This window comes from Magnolia sinica, chromosome 3 (assembly GCF_029962835.1).
Source record: "Magnolia sinica isolate HGM2019 chromosome 3, MsV1, whole genome shotgun sequence".
NCBI lineage: Eukaryota > Viridiplantae > Streptophyta > Magnoliopsida > Magnoliales > Magnoliaceae > Magnolia > Magnolia sinica.
The window spans coordinates 27568966-27586195 of NC_080575.1; the positions used below are offsets into that span (position 1 = coordinate 27568966).

A 17230-nucleotide genomic window follows, 5' to 3' on the forward strand; every position below is an offset into this window, starting at 1 on the left:
TAATTAACGGATTGGATGTCAAATAAACAGTACAGTGGGCCTTAGGAGGATTTAAATGGTGGATATCCAATCACTACTATTTTCCCGTGGTGTGGCCCACCTAAGTTTTAGATCTACCTCATTTTTTGGTTAAAGCTCTAAAATAATATTTAAAAATTAATGGACAGAATGGATACAACAGATGCATCATGGTGGGGCCCACATAGCACCAGCATGCACCCAGAGCCCAAGCCGCCCAAGCTCGTGGTGGGGTGGTGTGCAACCAAGTGAGGTTGCACCGTCCAAGCCCACCTGTGGGGTCCACCATGATTTATGTATTTTATCCACTCCGTCCATCCATTGTAACAGATAATTTTAGGTCTTGAACCTAAAAAATAAGTATATCCAAACCTCAAGTGGACCACACCATAGGAAACAGTATAAATTGAACATTTACCGTTGAAAATATCTTGGGGGCCACAAAAGTTTTGGATCAAACTTCTATTTTTTTTTTCCCTTCATCCATGTCTGTGTGATCTTATGAACGGTTGGATGAGAAATAAACATCACTGTGGGCCCTAGAAAAGTTTTAACGGTGGAAGTCATTATTCAAACTGTTTCCAATGGTGTGGTCCACTTGATCTTTTGGTGCCATTAAATTTTGGTCTCAACCGTTAAAACAATATGGAAAAACGAATGGACCGCATGGATAGACTAGATGCATTCTCGGTGGGCCCCACAGCGTTACTCAGTACGATAAGAGCGTACCGCGTAACCGAGTACGCATCTGCCCGCGGCCCTCCCGATCCCCAATTCGCGATAAAAACCCCAAATTCCCTCTCCCCTTCCGAAATTTTTGAAATTTCATTCCTTCCCACCGATTTCTCCGAGATTTTCTACCCGAAAGTCTCTCTCCCTCATCCCAAATCAAACAAAACCTCTATTTTCGTACAAGATCTCGGCCCGCAAGCGGTTTCCGCAACTTGCAGAGGATTTTTCGACGAAAAAAGAAGATATTTTTAGGGTTGAATCTTACCGGAAATGTCGATCTGCACTCAAGAGCAGCTGAACTCGCGTCTTCCTCCAAATCCGGGCGAAAAAACAGGTATTTCTTATGTTTTTTGTGATTTTTTCGCTGACAACCCCCTCTTTTATCGATAAAAGTGGGTTGGTGGCTACAGTTCCCACCCGTGGTTGGTGGGAACAGTGATATGTCGTCCTGATCTTGAAAATATCGATAATATCGGCGAGATTTCAGCGAAATCTGGAAACGAAACGAAATATTGGGGTTTCGGTGTCACCAGTGCAGCGACACCGAAATTATCGGCGATATTTCGATAATATCGCCGATAATTTGAACACTGGCTGTAATTAGGTGATATTGTGCTGTAAATGGGGGATATAGATGCTGCTGTAATTAGGGGATATAGATGCTGCAATTAGGAGATACTATAATTAAGGGATATATTATAATTAGGGAAAATGATTTCTATACAAGAAAAGGACCACTCGATTGACGGTCATTGAGCAAATTTGACATGGTATCAGAGCCACTCTCTGCAACCTTGTCTTTGGTCCAATTTTCGTAGTTCTAGGCTCTGGTTTTCTGGTTTCCTGGGTGTGGGTTTTGGTTTACAGTTTTTTTGGTGTATTTCGAGAGATTCTAGTTATGGCTAACAACTCCAACTCAGAAGTCTTTCAAACTCGGTTTACAGGGAAGAATTATGCTGCCTGGGAGTTTCAGTTTCAACTTTTTATCATGGGAAAGGAGTTGTGGGGTCACGTTGATGGGAGTGATCCAGCACCTACCGATCCTACGAAGTTGGTTCAATGGAAGGTGAAAGATGCTCGCGTGATGACTTGGATTCTTCGGTCTATTGATCCACTACTTATACTCGATTTAAGGCCGCACAAGACGGCTAAATCGATGTGGGAGTACTTGAAAAAGCTCTATCATCACGATCATTCCGCCCGACGATTTCAGTTGGAAACTGATCTTGCTGCCTATTCCCAAGGTACACTCTCTATTAGGAATATTTCTGTGGTTTTCAAAATCTTTGGGCTGAGTTTTCCGACATTGTGTATGCCGACGTGTCAGCCGAGTCCCTCTCTGCTGTTCAAGCGGTCCATGAAGTTAGCAAAAGAGACCAATTTTTAATGAAACTAAGGCCAGAATTCGAGTCTATTCGCTCCAACCTGATGCACAGGGATCCTTCACCATCTCTTGACGTGTGTTTTGGAGCACTTCTTCAAGAGGAACGTCTTCTTACTCAATCTTCGCTTCCGCAAGAGAATGCTGTCACATACGCTGCTCAAGGTAAAGGGAGGGTTCGAGACATGCATACAGTTCAGTGCTACAGTTGCAAAGATTATGAGCATATTGCTGCCCATTGTGCTAAAAAGTTCTGAAACTACTGTAAAAAGAAGGGGCACATCATCAAAGAATGCCCAACACGTCCTCAAAACCGACCCGTGAATGCTTATCATGCTTATCACGCACTCAAAATCTCACTTTAGTGTCATCTTCCACTACTGCTACACCTGCCCTTACACCAGAAATGGTGCAGCAAATGATTATATCGGCATTTTCCGCTTTAGGGCTGCAAGGTAAGGGTACTATACGTACTATACCCTCTCAATCTTGGCTTGTTGACTCCGCTGCATCCAATCACATGACCAGTTCTCCTGATATGCTTAGCAATGTTCGTAAGTACACTGGTTCTTCTAATATTCAAGTTGTTAATGGCCATCATTTACCGATTACTGGGGTTGGTGATATCGCACCATCACTTACTAATATTTTTGTATCACCTAGGCTTTCTACGAGTCTTATCTCGGTTGGACAATTAGTGGATAATAATTACAATGTTCAGTTTTCTCGTGATGGTTGTCACGTGCAGGATTCGGTGTCGGGGAGGACAATAGCGAAGGGGCCTAAAGTTAGGAGACTGTTTCCATTATACTTTTCCATTCCTAGTATCATTTCTTTGGCTTGTACTACTGTCTCCAATAATTGTGAAGTATGACACAAACTTTTAGGCCATCCAAACAATGTTGTTTTATCTCATTTGCTGAATTCTGGTTCGTTGGGTAAAAAAAAAAAAGATTCTTCTTTGCCTCATGCTTTGTCTTTTGATTGTTCTATGTGTAAAATCGGAAAAAGTAAGATTCTTCCCTTCCCTTCTTCCAGGAGTAGGGCAAAGAATTGTTTTGACCTTGTTAATAGTGATGTATGGGGCATTACTCCTGTCATTTCTCATGCTCATTATAAATATTTTGTGACATTCATAGATGACCATAGTCGGCATACTTGGGTATATTTTCTGCGCTATAAGTTTGAAGTCTTTGGTGTTTTCAAATCGTTTCTAGCATATGTTGAGAATCAATTTACCATTAGCATTAAGACTTTACGATCTGATTCTGGTGGAGAATATATGTCTCATGAATTTCTTGAGTTTCTTCGTCACAAAGGAATTGTTTCTCACCGCTCGTGTCCTTATACGCCTAAACAGAATGGCGTGGCTGAGCGCAAAAATCGACATTTGTTAGATGTTGTTAGGACCTTGTAACTTGCATATTTTGTTCCTCCTAAATTTTGGGTTAAAGCTTTAGCTACAACAGTATAATTGATTAATAGGTTGCCTTCTAAAGTGCTAAATTTCGACTCTCCATTCTATCGTCTGCATAAACAGCACCCTACCTTTCTTAACTTACACACTTTTGGTTGTGTTTGTTTTGTGCATCTACCTCCGCATCAACGTCACAAACTCTCTGCGCAATTTGTGAAATGTGTCTTTATGGGATATAACTTATCTCAAAAAGGATTTGTGTGCTATGATGCTTCTTCCAATAAATTTCATATATCTCGTAATGTCATTTTCTTTGAGCATCAATATTTCTTTCCCAGTTCTATTACATCATCTCCTGCAGTTTCTGTTCTTCCTCACTTTGATGATTTGATGTGCCCTCCTGAACGCTTCAAGCCTGGTTTTGTGTATGAATGCCGTCGACCAACTCTACCCCTTCTTAAGTCTGATCTGCCACCTGATCTCGTTTTGCACCCTCCTTAACGATCTAGCCATACTTCTCATCAACCGGATAGGTATGGTTTCCCTCATACCTCCTTCACGGCTACCTTATCAACTGTGTCGATTCCTAATTCCTACTCACAAACTAATAAACATGAGTGTTGGAGAAAGGCTATGCAGGAAGAACTTCAAGCTCTTCAAGAAAATCAGACTTGGGACATGGTCCCTTGTCCTTCTCATGTCAAGCTAATTGGGTGTCAGTGGGTTTTTTCTGTGAAACTTCAGCCTGGTGGGTCTGTGGACCATTATAAGGCTCGTTTGGTTGCCCTTGGTAACCGCTAGGAGTATGAGGTTGACTATGAGGAGACCTTTGCTCCTGTCGCTAAAATGATAACTGTGCGTACTATTATTGCCATTGCGGCCTCTCAGGGATGGTCCCTTTGCCAGATGGATGTGAAGAACGCATTTCTTCACGGTGATTTACAGGAAGATGTTTACATGACACCTCCTCCTGGCCTCTACTCGTCGTCGACGTCGAATGTGTGTAAGCTGAAGCGCTCTCTGTATGGTTTGAAACAGGTTCCCCGGGCCTGGTTTGATAAGTTCCGGGCTACCTTACTTCGATTTTCTTTCATCCAAAGCCAATATGATTCTTCGTTGTTTCTTCGTACGACTTCTGTTGGTATCATTCTTCTTCTGGTTTATGTCGACGACATTGTCATCACTGGGACTGATTCTGCCCTCATTGATCAACTCAAGCAGCATCTTCATGATTCATTCCATATGAAAGATCTTGGTCCTCTCTAGTATTTCCTCGGTTGGGAAGTTTAGTCCGATTCCTCTGAGGTTATCCTGCATCAACATAAATACACGGAGGACTTGATTTCCTTATCTGGTTTGCAGGACTCCTCTTCTGTGGATACCCCTTTGAAAGTGAATGTCAAGTATCGACGTGAGGGGGATCTTCTTCCCGATCACATGGTGTTTCAACAGTTAGTTGGTAGTCTCAATTATCTCACTATTACACGACCTGATATCTCCTTTGCTGTCTAGCAAGTCAGTCAATTTATGCAGTCTCCTCGCCACCTTCATCTTGCCATGGTCCGCCGAATTATTCAATATCTCCGGGATTCCTCTCACCGTGACTTGTTCTTCTCTACTGGTACTCCTCTTCGCCTTGTGGCTTTTAGTGATGCTGACTGGGCAGGATGTCCTGATACTTGCCGGTCTGTCATCGAGTGATGTATGTTTCTTGGTGATTCACTTATCTCTTGGAAGAGTAAGAAACAAGATCGTGTTTCCAAATCTTCGACCGAGTCCGAGTACTATGCCATGTCAGCAGCTTGCTCGGAGATTATGTGGCTCTGTGGCTTACTTGCTGAAATAGGTTTTCCTCAGTCTACTCCCACTTCTCTTCATGCTGATAATACGAGTGCTATTCAGATCGTTACCAATCCCGTCTATCACGAGCGTACCAAACATACCGAGGTGGACTGCCATTCTATTCTGGAAGCTGTTGATACTCGAGTTATCTCTCTTCCACATGTCTCAAGCGACCTTCAGATAGCGGACGTCTTCACCAAAACTATGACACGACTACGTCATCAGTTTCTTATTGGCAAATTGATGCTTCTTGATCGACCAACATTAATTTGAGGGGGGATGTTAGTAGGATAGACAACATACTTACCATAAATAAATTGTACTGTTATTTAGGAAACAGATCTGTAAATATCTTTGTTGTAATTAGGGGATATAGATGCTGTAATTAGGGGATATAGATGCTGCTGTAATTAGGGGATATAGATGCTGTAATTAGGTGATATTATGCTGTAATTAGGGGATATAGATGCTGCTGTAATTAGGGGATATAGATGCTGTAATTAGGAGATATTATGCTGTAATTAGGGGATATAGATGCTGCTGTAATTAGGAGATATTATGTTGTAATTAGGAGATACTGTAATTAAGGGATATATTGTAATTAGGGAAAATGATTTCTATATAAGAAAAGGACCACTCGATTGAGGATCATTGAGCAAATCTGACAACCTTGCATGCGAATGTCCCACTAAAAACAAATCTAAAGGAAAGGCAATGGCTACCACCTGGGACGACTCAGAGGATTCAAACTCAGATTCAGATGAATCCCAAAGTGATGGAGACTAAGGCTCATAAAGAATACTTAAGGCCTCCACCACCACAATTATCCATGAATCAAAGGACATGAAAGACAAGGATGATCATGTAAAAGACCAGTCTGCTTCAGATGAAGAAGAGGAAGAAGTTCATAATACCGGTTTACAAGAAGCCTATGACTAGTTGTACACCGAAAGCTTGAAAGTTCTTAAAAAGCTTGGTCAAGCTAAAACCGAAAACAAACAATTGAGCAATCAGCCTGAAGAAGCCAGGGCTGAAAAGGAACAATTGGTTGATGAGATTGAAGAACTAACAAGAGACAATGGCAACTACGCTATAGACAATACGAGATATGAAAGCGAAGTGGTTGAATTAGTTAAGAAAAATGAAGACCTATAAACTGAATTAGTTAGGATGAAATCTGTTGATCATGATTTGAAATTAGAACTTGACAAATCAAAATCTCATGCCAACATCAATCACAAGTTTACCCAAAGCAAGGAAAAATTAGAAAGGCTTTTAAGCTTGGGTAAGAGATCGGGGGACAATAGAAGTTTAGGTTATGATAGCTGCAAAACCAGTCCAACCTCTATCCCCCTTGTGATTATAAAAGAATTGATAGCTTCAGGTAGCAAACCAAGGACATCTCCTGTCTGTCATGCATGTGGTGATGTGGGTCACCTAAAATTTGAATGCCTAGCATTTAGAAACTCACTATCCACCCCAGGTTCAAGCATTATATGTAAATTTCTACCAACTGGGAGAATGCTACAAATAGTAAGAAGTCCACCAAGGAAGCCACCTCAAGAAGAGGTGAATGTTAGGAGAAAGTTTCCCATTCTTCCTAAAATGAATAGGAGAATGAAAGAACTAGTTAAGCAAGTTGCCCAATTAAATGAAAAGGGAAAGAAGATGATGATTCAAGTGAATTGGGACAATGACCAGTTTGCTAAGAGACTAACGGCCATTACGAGGACGTAAAGGTAATGGTGGCAACCGTTACATGTTACAAGGTTGTAATGAGCATAACAGTTGTTATGGAAAAAATGACTTGCAACCACCATTATGGTCCTTGTAACAGTCTGTACAAGGCAGAAATAGATTTTTTATTTCAATAAATTTTTATTTTTATTTTTTAAAGAGAGAGAGAGAGAGAGAGGGCCGTTTTGGCCCATATCGTAAAGGTCATAGTGGTGGCCGTACCATTATGAAATACCTTGGTTTGGAGCCTCAATATGAATGACAAGGAAATCACATTTTGATTATTAACATTTCATTAGACTAATAATTGCAATTCAATTGGATATTCATCCAGACACATAAACCTAATATTTCATTTTAAAGACCATATTGCATACTTGTTCATAGTTGATGACCAGAGATTAAATTTCTTTTCTAAAACTCTGCTACACCAATCTATACATTCAAACACACAAGTGCATGTCCACATGTGAAAGGTACCATGCTACATATAATGCATCAAGGTATGTCATCATCATCTAAGCTTTATCCCAATAATTGGGATCAGTTGCATAATCCTGCATTGCCATTCCACTCTATCAAGGGCCATAGCTTCAATTAGACCATAGTTCATCAAGTTTGTTCTTATTACCTCCACCAAGGTGTTTTGTAATGGTAACGGTGGCTGTAATGGCCACCACCGTTACCGTTATGATACGGGCCGTAACGACTGTTACAGCCCCCATATCGGCCGTTACGGCCGTTTTTTATTTTTTGAAAAATGCCGTTACCGGACCGTTACGGGGCCGTTATGGGACCGTTACGGGGCCATTACGGCCCGTTTTTCTATAACGGCCGTTACGGCCATTTTAACCCCGTAATGCGTAACAGTTATGACTGTTACCGTTACGTAACGGCCGTTACGTAACCGATTTTGAATACCTTGACCTCCACCCATATCCTTTTGGGCCTTCCCCTAGACCTTTTATAGCCTTCAATTTGTACCAACTCACACCTTCTAACTAGCACAGGTCTTGGTCTCCGTTGCACATGAACCAACCATCTGAGTCTAATTGCTCTCATCTTATCACCTACCGATGCTACTCCTAAGTTCCCTCGAATGCATTCATTTCTAATTCTTTCCTTCCTCACATTGCCACTCATCCACCATCCTCATTTCAGCTACACTCATCCTATGAACATGTTGTTCCTTCATTGCCCAACATTATGCCCCATAAAGCATGGCTAGTCTTATAGCTTTCCTATAAAGTTCCCCTTTCAATCTATTTATATCTTATTTCCCATGAGCACATGGATCTTTTGCATGTATAGAGAGTGTCAACTAAAGAGAACTACCCTGAACTAGTATAAATAAGAGGAAGAACAACAACTAAGGCTAGGGTATGATTTATTTTTTATTTTTTTAAGATGACTAGGTGTACAAATAGTTATTTAAATTTTATATATATATATATATATATATATATATATACACACACATACATATATATATTTTTTAAATAAAAAAAAACTATGTTACCACTGCTTAGAATTCATTGTTCAAGGGAAGAATGCAAATTGCTTAGTGCATAGTTCTGGATATACTAAAGGGCAACAAAAGAAAAGGGAAATGGTGTTTACGTAAGTTACTATGCAGGTTAGAAATGGAAAGATTCCAGAAGTAGAACACCATTTGTCTTATATAACAAGAGAAACAGTGTGTGTGTGTGTGTGTGTGTGTGTGTGTGTGTGTGAGAGAGAGAGAGAGAGAGAGAGAGAGAGAGAGAGATTCTTACCAGGTCCCAAAGCATTTTCATTGTCAATCTCAACGATGTAGTCAGAAATAAAGTTGACATGCAGCGTTGTATTGATCAATCCATCTTTAGAACTTTGCAGAGAGGTTTTGAGCTGGCTTGTCTCGAAAAAGGACGAGCCAGGAAGAAAATCACGAAACAGAGGCTGAAGGAGGCTTAGGTTATTTAAATTACGGTACACCCGTGGGAACAAATGAAACTTCAACACATTTACATCTGCCCCTCGAAATGTATTTGGCCTCTCATCCATATTGCCTCTAGACTTCAGTATGCCAGTGACAAAGCTCACGTGCTTATTGTCACCATGCTTCTTTGCTGTAAGGTTGAACTGAAAACCCACAGCAGTAGCAGGGTCATTTTGTAGATCAACAAACTGCCACGAAATGTAGTAGCCGTCCCTTGGGACCTGACAATTGCTGCATTTTAGAGTAACAGTCGGCCCCCTGCTCGTGTTTTGGCAATAATAGCTTGCAAAGATTGATAAAGGGGAAACCCTATAGTCAACGAAACCAGGAGTGCCAGTCACCAAAGTACCAAGACCGCGTAAATGGGAACAGCTCATGCTAGAAATTGTAGTTATATTGAATTCCATGTCATTGATGAAGGACGATAAATCAGGACCATTGGCTGGTTTAATTTTGTGCACCTCAACAGTTCTTTTCGTAATAATTTGGTATAGCAACCTGTTACCAAAAAATAAAAAAAAACCTGTTACAGGATTGATGAAGACAAATCTATAGAAGTTCCAGATGGCAAGAAGAGAAGGTGAAATGAAAACCTAATCTGACCGCAGAAAAAAGATATCACAGCTCAAAGCCTAGAAAGAAAAATGCCACTAATCTATTTGGCTCTGAAGACAGAATACCATTAGCCACTCACGCTGCAAGCAGACCGATGAAAAGTATCCAACTTGCAACAGAGAAACTTCCACCCAGCTCAGTTTTCCGCTTTGTCACAACCTTTCTGTCATCCTACATAAAAGAAAAACAAAAATTATTTGAGATAGTACACAAACAGGTTATAAACTGAACATTCAACACATTAACTTATATCTTGCATGATGAAACTCCAGCAAAGAATATTAAATCCTTACCTACACCCTTAGAATCTAAAGTAGGCAGATCTAAATGGTCATGGGACACTACTAGTTACAAAATACTTACATTTACATCAAGAATCAGAACATAACTACAAGCCTTGAGAAATTTTGAAAGCCAGAAAGGATACATGAAATCTCGTCAAATTCACTGCTATGAAATAGTACTAGAATATTTCAATTTCCTTACAAAGTTTGGTGAGATGGCACATGAGAGACTCTCATAAAGCCAAAAATCTGCTCCATTCTTTTGAGACTGATTTTCTTGGAATAAAATTTTCTTTACCCTCTTCCCCAAAAATCATTTTCGAGCCTTCAACCCACTCTGCTAGGTAATATTATCCAACATACAACAAAATTAGGTTAACGAAATCTTTAACCGTTGGCAACTTTGTCCCTCTTGTATTCCTACCACAGAATGCCAACTATCATCTCCTGTCATGCAAGGTCATCAGCATGAAAGATGGAAAACCTCAACCTGGCTGACATGGCCCATTTGCATCCTACATCATGAAACGTTAACCAAGTATGGGTAACAGAAATTGGGTATGCAAGGATCAAGTACAATCTCCTGAATCTCAAATTCTCAAGATACAGGCAAAATAAGGATGGGCTGTCTGACTCACCGTAGACATTTTATGGCATTTTATTTTGCAATATACCTCCATATTCCCCAATTTTATATGACATTACTTCTCAAGCCAGGCTAGCAACAAAACGGTTGAGAAGAAATCTAACAAGATTTTCCCTTGGTTTGCACCAAATATTACAAGGTGAAAACTTTAATTAGCACTGCAGTAAGGAGCTTTTATACCTACAATCAAATAGACAGTGCCATTTCCAGTCACAACCAAAGACACCCATAATTCATTGTCATGACCTTGTCACAAATATTTGGGATCGCCTATACTCATTTTGTTTCACCTATTGTTCCCACATAAAGCCCTATCCTCATTAAGTGAATAAGCTTTCATTTCCATTTTTAGCACATCAATCCAAGTCCTTTAGATTTTTTTCTCATCCACTTTTAGAAACTTTGATTCTAATCAAGGCTGCCTTCTTTATGACGCCATCTCTAGGCTTTGTTGCACATGACCAAAACATCTCAATCTGCTCTGCATAATTTAATAGCTTACTCTAACTACTCGGCTGCTTCAGACAACCCAAATTTAATCTATAGTCTTCCCACATCCATCTCTGCATTCTCATCTCTGCAACACTCATCCTGCACTCATGTTGATTCAAACAACCCAAAACTCTGCCCCATAAAGTACACTCAGTTGAATAGTTGTTTTTACAAAAATTTGCTCAAGTTTCATAAGCATGCGGCTATTACATAACGCTCCAAATGCACATCTCTACTCCATCCACCCAGCTGTGATTCTACTGGAGATGTCTTTATCAATATTTCCAGTCTTCTCAGATATCCAAGTGAATTAAATGGTAAATGCTTAGTTTAACCAAGCGGAGCAGATAATAAACATTAATATTTCCTAGCCTGCATGATGCAAGGAAGTAGCATTTGAGCTGCAGTTTTGTTCCTTCCAAGTTCAATTTGAAAGTAACAAAATAGTAATTTGGAGTGGAGGCCCTCAATGTGAATTGCAGGCTAATTACAACTTGGCTATTTTTAAAAATTTATTACCATTCAATTTCATATTGCATCCAAACACAGTAAGACACCCTTCAATGATAGCTCTCTTAGCCTGACTAAGTAACCCATAGATAGGCACGAGCATCCTTCTTCATCCCATAATTTGGTTAGATCCCAATTTAACATAACCCGGTGCTTAACAACTTAAGGAGAACAAAAGGGGATTTTGATGTAGAGCAGGTCGCGGACACTTTCATGTCCAAGATGGACCAGAGAAGGCCCGATCGGAGGTGAAAGTGATCCGGACCGTCAGAACCTTAAAACAGGCGCATCTCGCAAACCAGAATGAGTTACTCAATGTACCATATATGATTTTGGGGTGAGAAGCTACTTTAGCCAACCAACCCGGCTATGCCGGGTTGCCCACGCCGAATTTGCGAGATTCCATCAGATCGATGGTCGAAAATCCATTTTATTTCCGTTTTTAATATTTATAGTAAGTTTTAGTTTAATTATAACTCTTCATCCTTTGAGCTTTAGGAATTGTGTCCAACATGAAAAGTGCTTAGAAAAATTAGGAGAATAACGTGGTTAAGCCAAATTGGAGACTTACTATAAATAGTAAATATAAATTTACTTTTTATAGTAAGTTACAAATTTTAGGGAGTTTGAGTTAGGGTTTGATTCGGAAACTTCTTCCAAGGTTTGGTATCACTATTTAAAAAGTTGTAAATTTGATTTTATTATCTATTATGAAAATTTGAATTTACTAGAATTTATTTCTATTTTTTCCTCGTGGATTCGAGGAATCTTTGTGAGGAGTCCAGAGAAACTCCGTGGATTCATAGTTATCCCTTTAGGAAGATGGTGATCGACCTCATCACGTCCATCTCTGCGTCAGTTGGTATCAGAGCAAGGCTTTCTTCCCGGATCTATGGCTTCTAACAACGGGTCAGGCAACAATCCCATGGCCAGTGCTCCATGGATCATCTTTTAACAGCTTTTGAAGTAGCGCAATGAGAGAATCGACAAGTCATGCAGGGGCTACAGGCTTCCATCGATTGCATGACGGAAGCCCTAGGGCAACTCCGTGTTCATGGCGGTGATCCGCCCCCAGCAAGTACTGTAACTCATAATCGCACTGATCGTAGGACGGTGTCAACAATGAACCACATGATCACTCTAGAGAAGGTGAGATCCAGCAACATGATTCTACAACATCCCAGACAAGGCATTGATCGGATAGATCAAAGGAAACGAGAATTCAAGATGAAAGTCGATCTTCCTAGTTTCAACGGCCAACTCCACTTCAAGGACTTCCTCGATTGGTTGCTTGAAGTCGAACATTTCTTCAACTACATAGACATCGTGGAAGAGACGAAAGTTAAACTTGTAGCTTACAAATTGAAGGTCGGAGCTTTGGTTTGGTAAGAACAACTTCAACTTGAGCGGACAAGACAGATGAAGGCGTCAATCCGCACGTGGTCTCGGATGAAGCAGTTGTTGTGCATGTGATTCCTCCTTTGAGATTATGATCAGGTATTATTCCAACAAAACCAAAATTGTTGGGAGGATAGACGATTAGTAAGGGCTTATGCAGAGAAATCTCATTATTTGTCGATGAGAGATGACCTCGTCGAAACGGAGTCGCGACGGGCCACAAGATTCATCAGTGGCGGACATGTGACCCCTATGGGAACAGAGAATCAACCCAAGACTTCTAAAGTGGAGGGACAGTCTCTCATAACCGAACAAGATTTTATTAAAAAATCTGAGGAAAGAGGAGATGTAGATACATTAGTTGCAAAGGAAAATATATAGAGCCTATGAAAATCCCAGAGGATTTTAAACCAATGTTGCGGGAGTTCAAGGCGATTGTGCTCAATGAACTCCCTAATAAATTGCTTCTAATACAAGATATATAAAGCCACATTGATCTTGTCTCAGGGGCAAGTCTGACTAATTGCCAACATTATCAAAAAGAATGTGAGATCTTACAGGCATAAGTGAAGGAACTGATACATACTAGTCAAGTCAAGGAGAGCATGAATACATGTATTGTGTCAGCTCAAGAGCCTAATGCAAAGTACAAGGAAAAGGTTGATAAACATCGGTGTCATAAATTGTTTGAGTATCATGTGCGAAGTCATTTGGATAACTCGAGGACGAGTTTTTTCCAAGTGGAAGGGTCTGATGTAAGACGTGGCACTGATACATTCCTAGCATGGTTGGACCAAAAGGTGCACCGTAAATTGATCATAACTTTTAATCTAGGTATCGTTACGGAATGCACAACATATCAATCTTTACTATAACGGACCATTTGAGATGAACTGACCCACAAAGTGGGTCGCAACTGTCCGTTTTGCCAGAAAGCGCGCGCTTTCAGCTCAAAAATGAAAATTTAAGTTAAAAAATGCTATTTTTAGTAATTCTGATTTTTATAATATTTTCTTATTTTTAGAGTTTTAGATTTTCTTCTTTTTTAGAAATAACCTTTAATCATTATAGGACTCTTTTAGCAAAGTTTATTTGGAATTTTTATTTTTAAAAATTAAGCTTTAGAAGAGTTTTACTAGAATTAGGATTTTTATTAGAGTTAGAATTTTGCTATTTTTGGTAATTACGAATTTTGATTTAATTTTTTTTTCTTTATAAATGGTATAACATGGAGAAAATTATGAAGCAATTTATTTCGAATTTCTAGAATTACTTCTAGTTTCTATCTTTCTTCATGGATTCGAGGCATCTCTGTGAGGAGTTCAGAGAAGCTCCGTGGATTCGGAGTAGTTATCCCCCTTGAGGAAGACGGGGCGCACTTGACCGAATATCATGAACCGAAGCAGGACAAGTTCTTTTGAAGTAGAGGAGACTGATGTAGAGTAGGTCGTAGACACTTTCATGTCCAAGATGGACCAGAGAAGGCCCGATCAGAGGTGGAAGTGATCCGGACTGTCAGAACCTTAAAACAGGCATATCCCGCATGAGTTACTCAACATACCATATATGATTTTGGGGTAGGAGAAGCTACTTTAAGCAAGTCGGGTTGCCCGCGCCAAATTCGCGAGATTCCATCAGATTGATGGTCGAAAATCCATTTTATTTCCGTTTTTACTATTTATAGTAAGTTTTAGTTTGATTATAACTCTTCATCCTTTGAGCTTTAGGAATTGTGTCCAACATGAAAAGTGCTCAGAAAAATTAGGAGAATAACCTGGTTAAGCCAAATAGGATACTTACTATAAATAGTAAAAATTTACTATTTATAGTAAGTTACGAATTCTAGGGAGTTTGAGTCAGAGTTTGATTTTGAAACTTCTTCCAATGTTTGGTATCACTATTTAAAAGGTTGTAAATTAGTTTTTATTATCTATCAATGAAATTTCAAATTTATTAGAATTTATTTCTATTCTTTCCTATTTTTTCGTCGTGGATTCAAGAAATCTCTGTGAGTCCAGAGAAGCTCCGTGGATTTGGAGTAGTAATCCCTTGAGGAAGACGGTGATCGACCTCATCACATTCATTCTTGCGTCAGATTTGCTATGAAATTGCATCATTTGTTTCCTACCCTGTTATGCCTTTAGGATGCAAAGGCTTGTCAATCAAAGATCTGGCCCATCCAAGGGTCCTAATAAAGGATTTGGATCATCCAATCTTCTAGATACAATATTTGAACAACTTTGTGGGTCTAGATTTATATGATGCAAGATTAGCGAACCTGACGTGCACTCTAAACGAGTAGTTACTTAGTGAGTTAGAGCTAATTAAACTAGTTTCTCAGGCATCAAAATGATATCCAAATGAAAGAAAATTGGTTTCATATCAAAGCCTATTGGGTTTAGCTTTTAAACAAGCCCAAGATTATGGATTTCTGATATCATTTGAGTGATTTATGGCCAATTCTCATAATGTTTATATGGTTGTGAGAGGATACAAGGGTACTTTCGTCAATTTTAATTTTTAATGAAATAATGGCGAGGAATAGAAGCAACGGAAGGTTAGGATTATATTGGTTTTCCTTGCTTTTAGCATAAGTATAAAAAAAAAAATTTAAAATAAAAATAAAAAACATGTAAAGACTCTTTCTCTTAGGAGTCATGATGATTATTTGAATAAAACTATTCTTCGGTGACGCCGGGCTGCACCTAATCTGCTCCCCGGTCTTATAGGCTAACATTCAAATCCATGGGAACCATTATAGCAAACAATGCCGAGCTGCTGGCCAGAAAATGCATGTCGAAAATTGGAAAAAAAAAAAAAAAAAAAAAAAAAAGGCAAAATATTGAGCGAAAAATCCCATAAGGACAAGCGAAGCTAACCAGCCAATGGCGAGTGGCGTAGCAGACATCCCACCGGCTGATCCACCATCGGATCCGGAACCAGATGGTCCGGCCGCCGTCGATCTTCCCGAACCGGACGGCAAGGCAGAAGGCTAACCAGGAGACAAGGACGACCATTGTGGCTTCGAGGAAGATGGCCTGCGACTGCGTGAACTTCTTGATGGAATCGAAGGAGAAGATGGTCTCGGGGAAGAACGGGCCGTACTCAACGCCGGATCCCACGGCCCACTCGTTGGGGGAGGCGGTGAAGAGGGTACAGTCGTTGCGGGCAGGGTTCATGAAGTAACCAGGATTGCAGACGCAGACTGTGGAATTGAGGGAGAAGGAATTGGGCGGGCATGGAGGGAGGATCTGCGCCATGGCCCGATCAAATGTCTGCTGATGCTGCTGTATGAATTTGAACGGTCGTGATTTGGAGTTGGTGGGGTTGGGTATTTCGAAGGAAAGCTTCCTTTTGTAAGATGGGGGAAGAAGAAAGGAAGGCTTTTCTGGGATGAGGAAGATGCTTCTGGGTTTCTTAGGAGCTAAGGAGGGTTTCTCAGTCAAATGGAACTTTGCCACCTCTTTTCGCGGGAATGACTCTGCATCCCAATGTCCTGGCCCCGTCTCTGTTGGATTGTTAAGATTATATATATATATATATATATACGAGGCAGATCAATAGCTAACCATATTGCAGACGGATTGGCTACTCCCCCTGACACCAGCCCCGGAGCTGGTGGTCGGTGCTCTGTGGGTCCCACCATGATGTATTTGTTTCATCCATTCCGTTCATCCATTTTAAAATATCATTTTATGTCTTTATCCCAAAAATTATGGGATATTAATCTCAAATGGATCACACCACAGGAAAAAAATAGTGATCGGATATCTATCATTTAAATCCTCCTAAGGCCTAATGTACTGTTTATTTGAAATCCAATCCGTTTACTAGGTCATAAAGACCCAGATGAAGGGAGAAAACAAAGATCAACTTGATCCAATACTTTTATAGTCCCCAAAAAATTTTTAACGGTCGAAGTTCATTCAACACTGTTTCCTGTGATGTGGTCCACTTGAGATTGGGATATATCCCATTTTTTGTGTATCACCATAAATTCATCTAGAAAAATAGATAGACGGAATGGATGAAACACATACATCATGATGGGCCCACAGAGCACCGACCACCAGCTCCATATATTCATTTCATAGTGTATATATTTAGGTTTCATTATATATATATATATATATATATATATATATATATGAGGCAGATCAATAGCTAACCATATCGCAGG

At 40.0% G+C, this 17230-nt stretch overlaps 1 protein-coding gene across 3 annotated transcripts in view; it reads right to left on the reverse strand.

Annotated features, from left to right (window-relative positions):
• The window catches only part of LOC131239735 (uncharacterized), a 97485-nt gene extending 80928 nt beyond the window's left edge, over window positions 1-16557 (reverse strand). For all 3 annotated transcript variants that reach the window (XM_058237580.1, XM_058237579.1, XM_058237582.1), the window contains exons 1-3: window positions 15930-16557; window positions 9800-9891; window positions 8903-9603 (exon numbers count right to left, since the gene is read on the reverse strand). In XM_058237580.1, coding sequence (XP_058093563.1) covers window positions 8903-9603; window positions 9800-9891; window positions 15930-16310 — 1174 coding nt within the window. In that variant the 5' untranslated portion in view covers window positions 16311-16557. The remainder of the gene's footprint in view (window positions 1-8902; window positions 9604-9799; window positions 9892-15929) is intronic.
• Window positions 16558-17230: the final 673 nt, after the last annotated feature.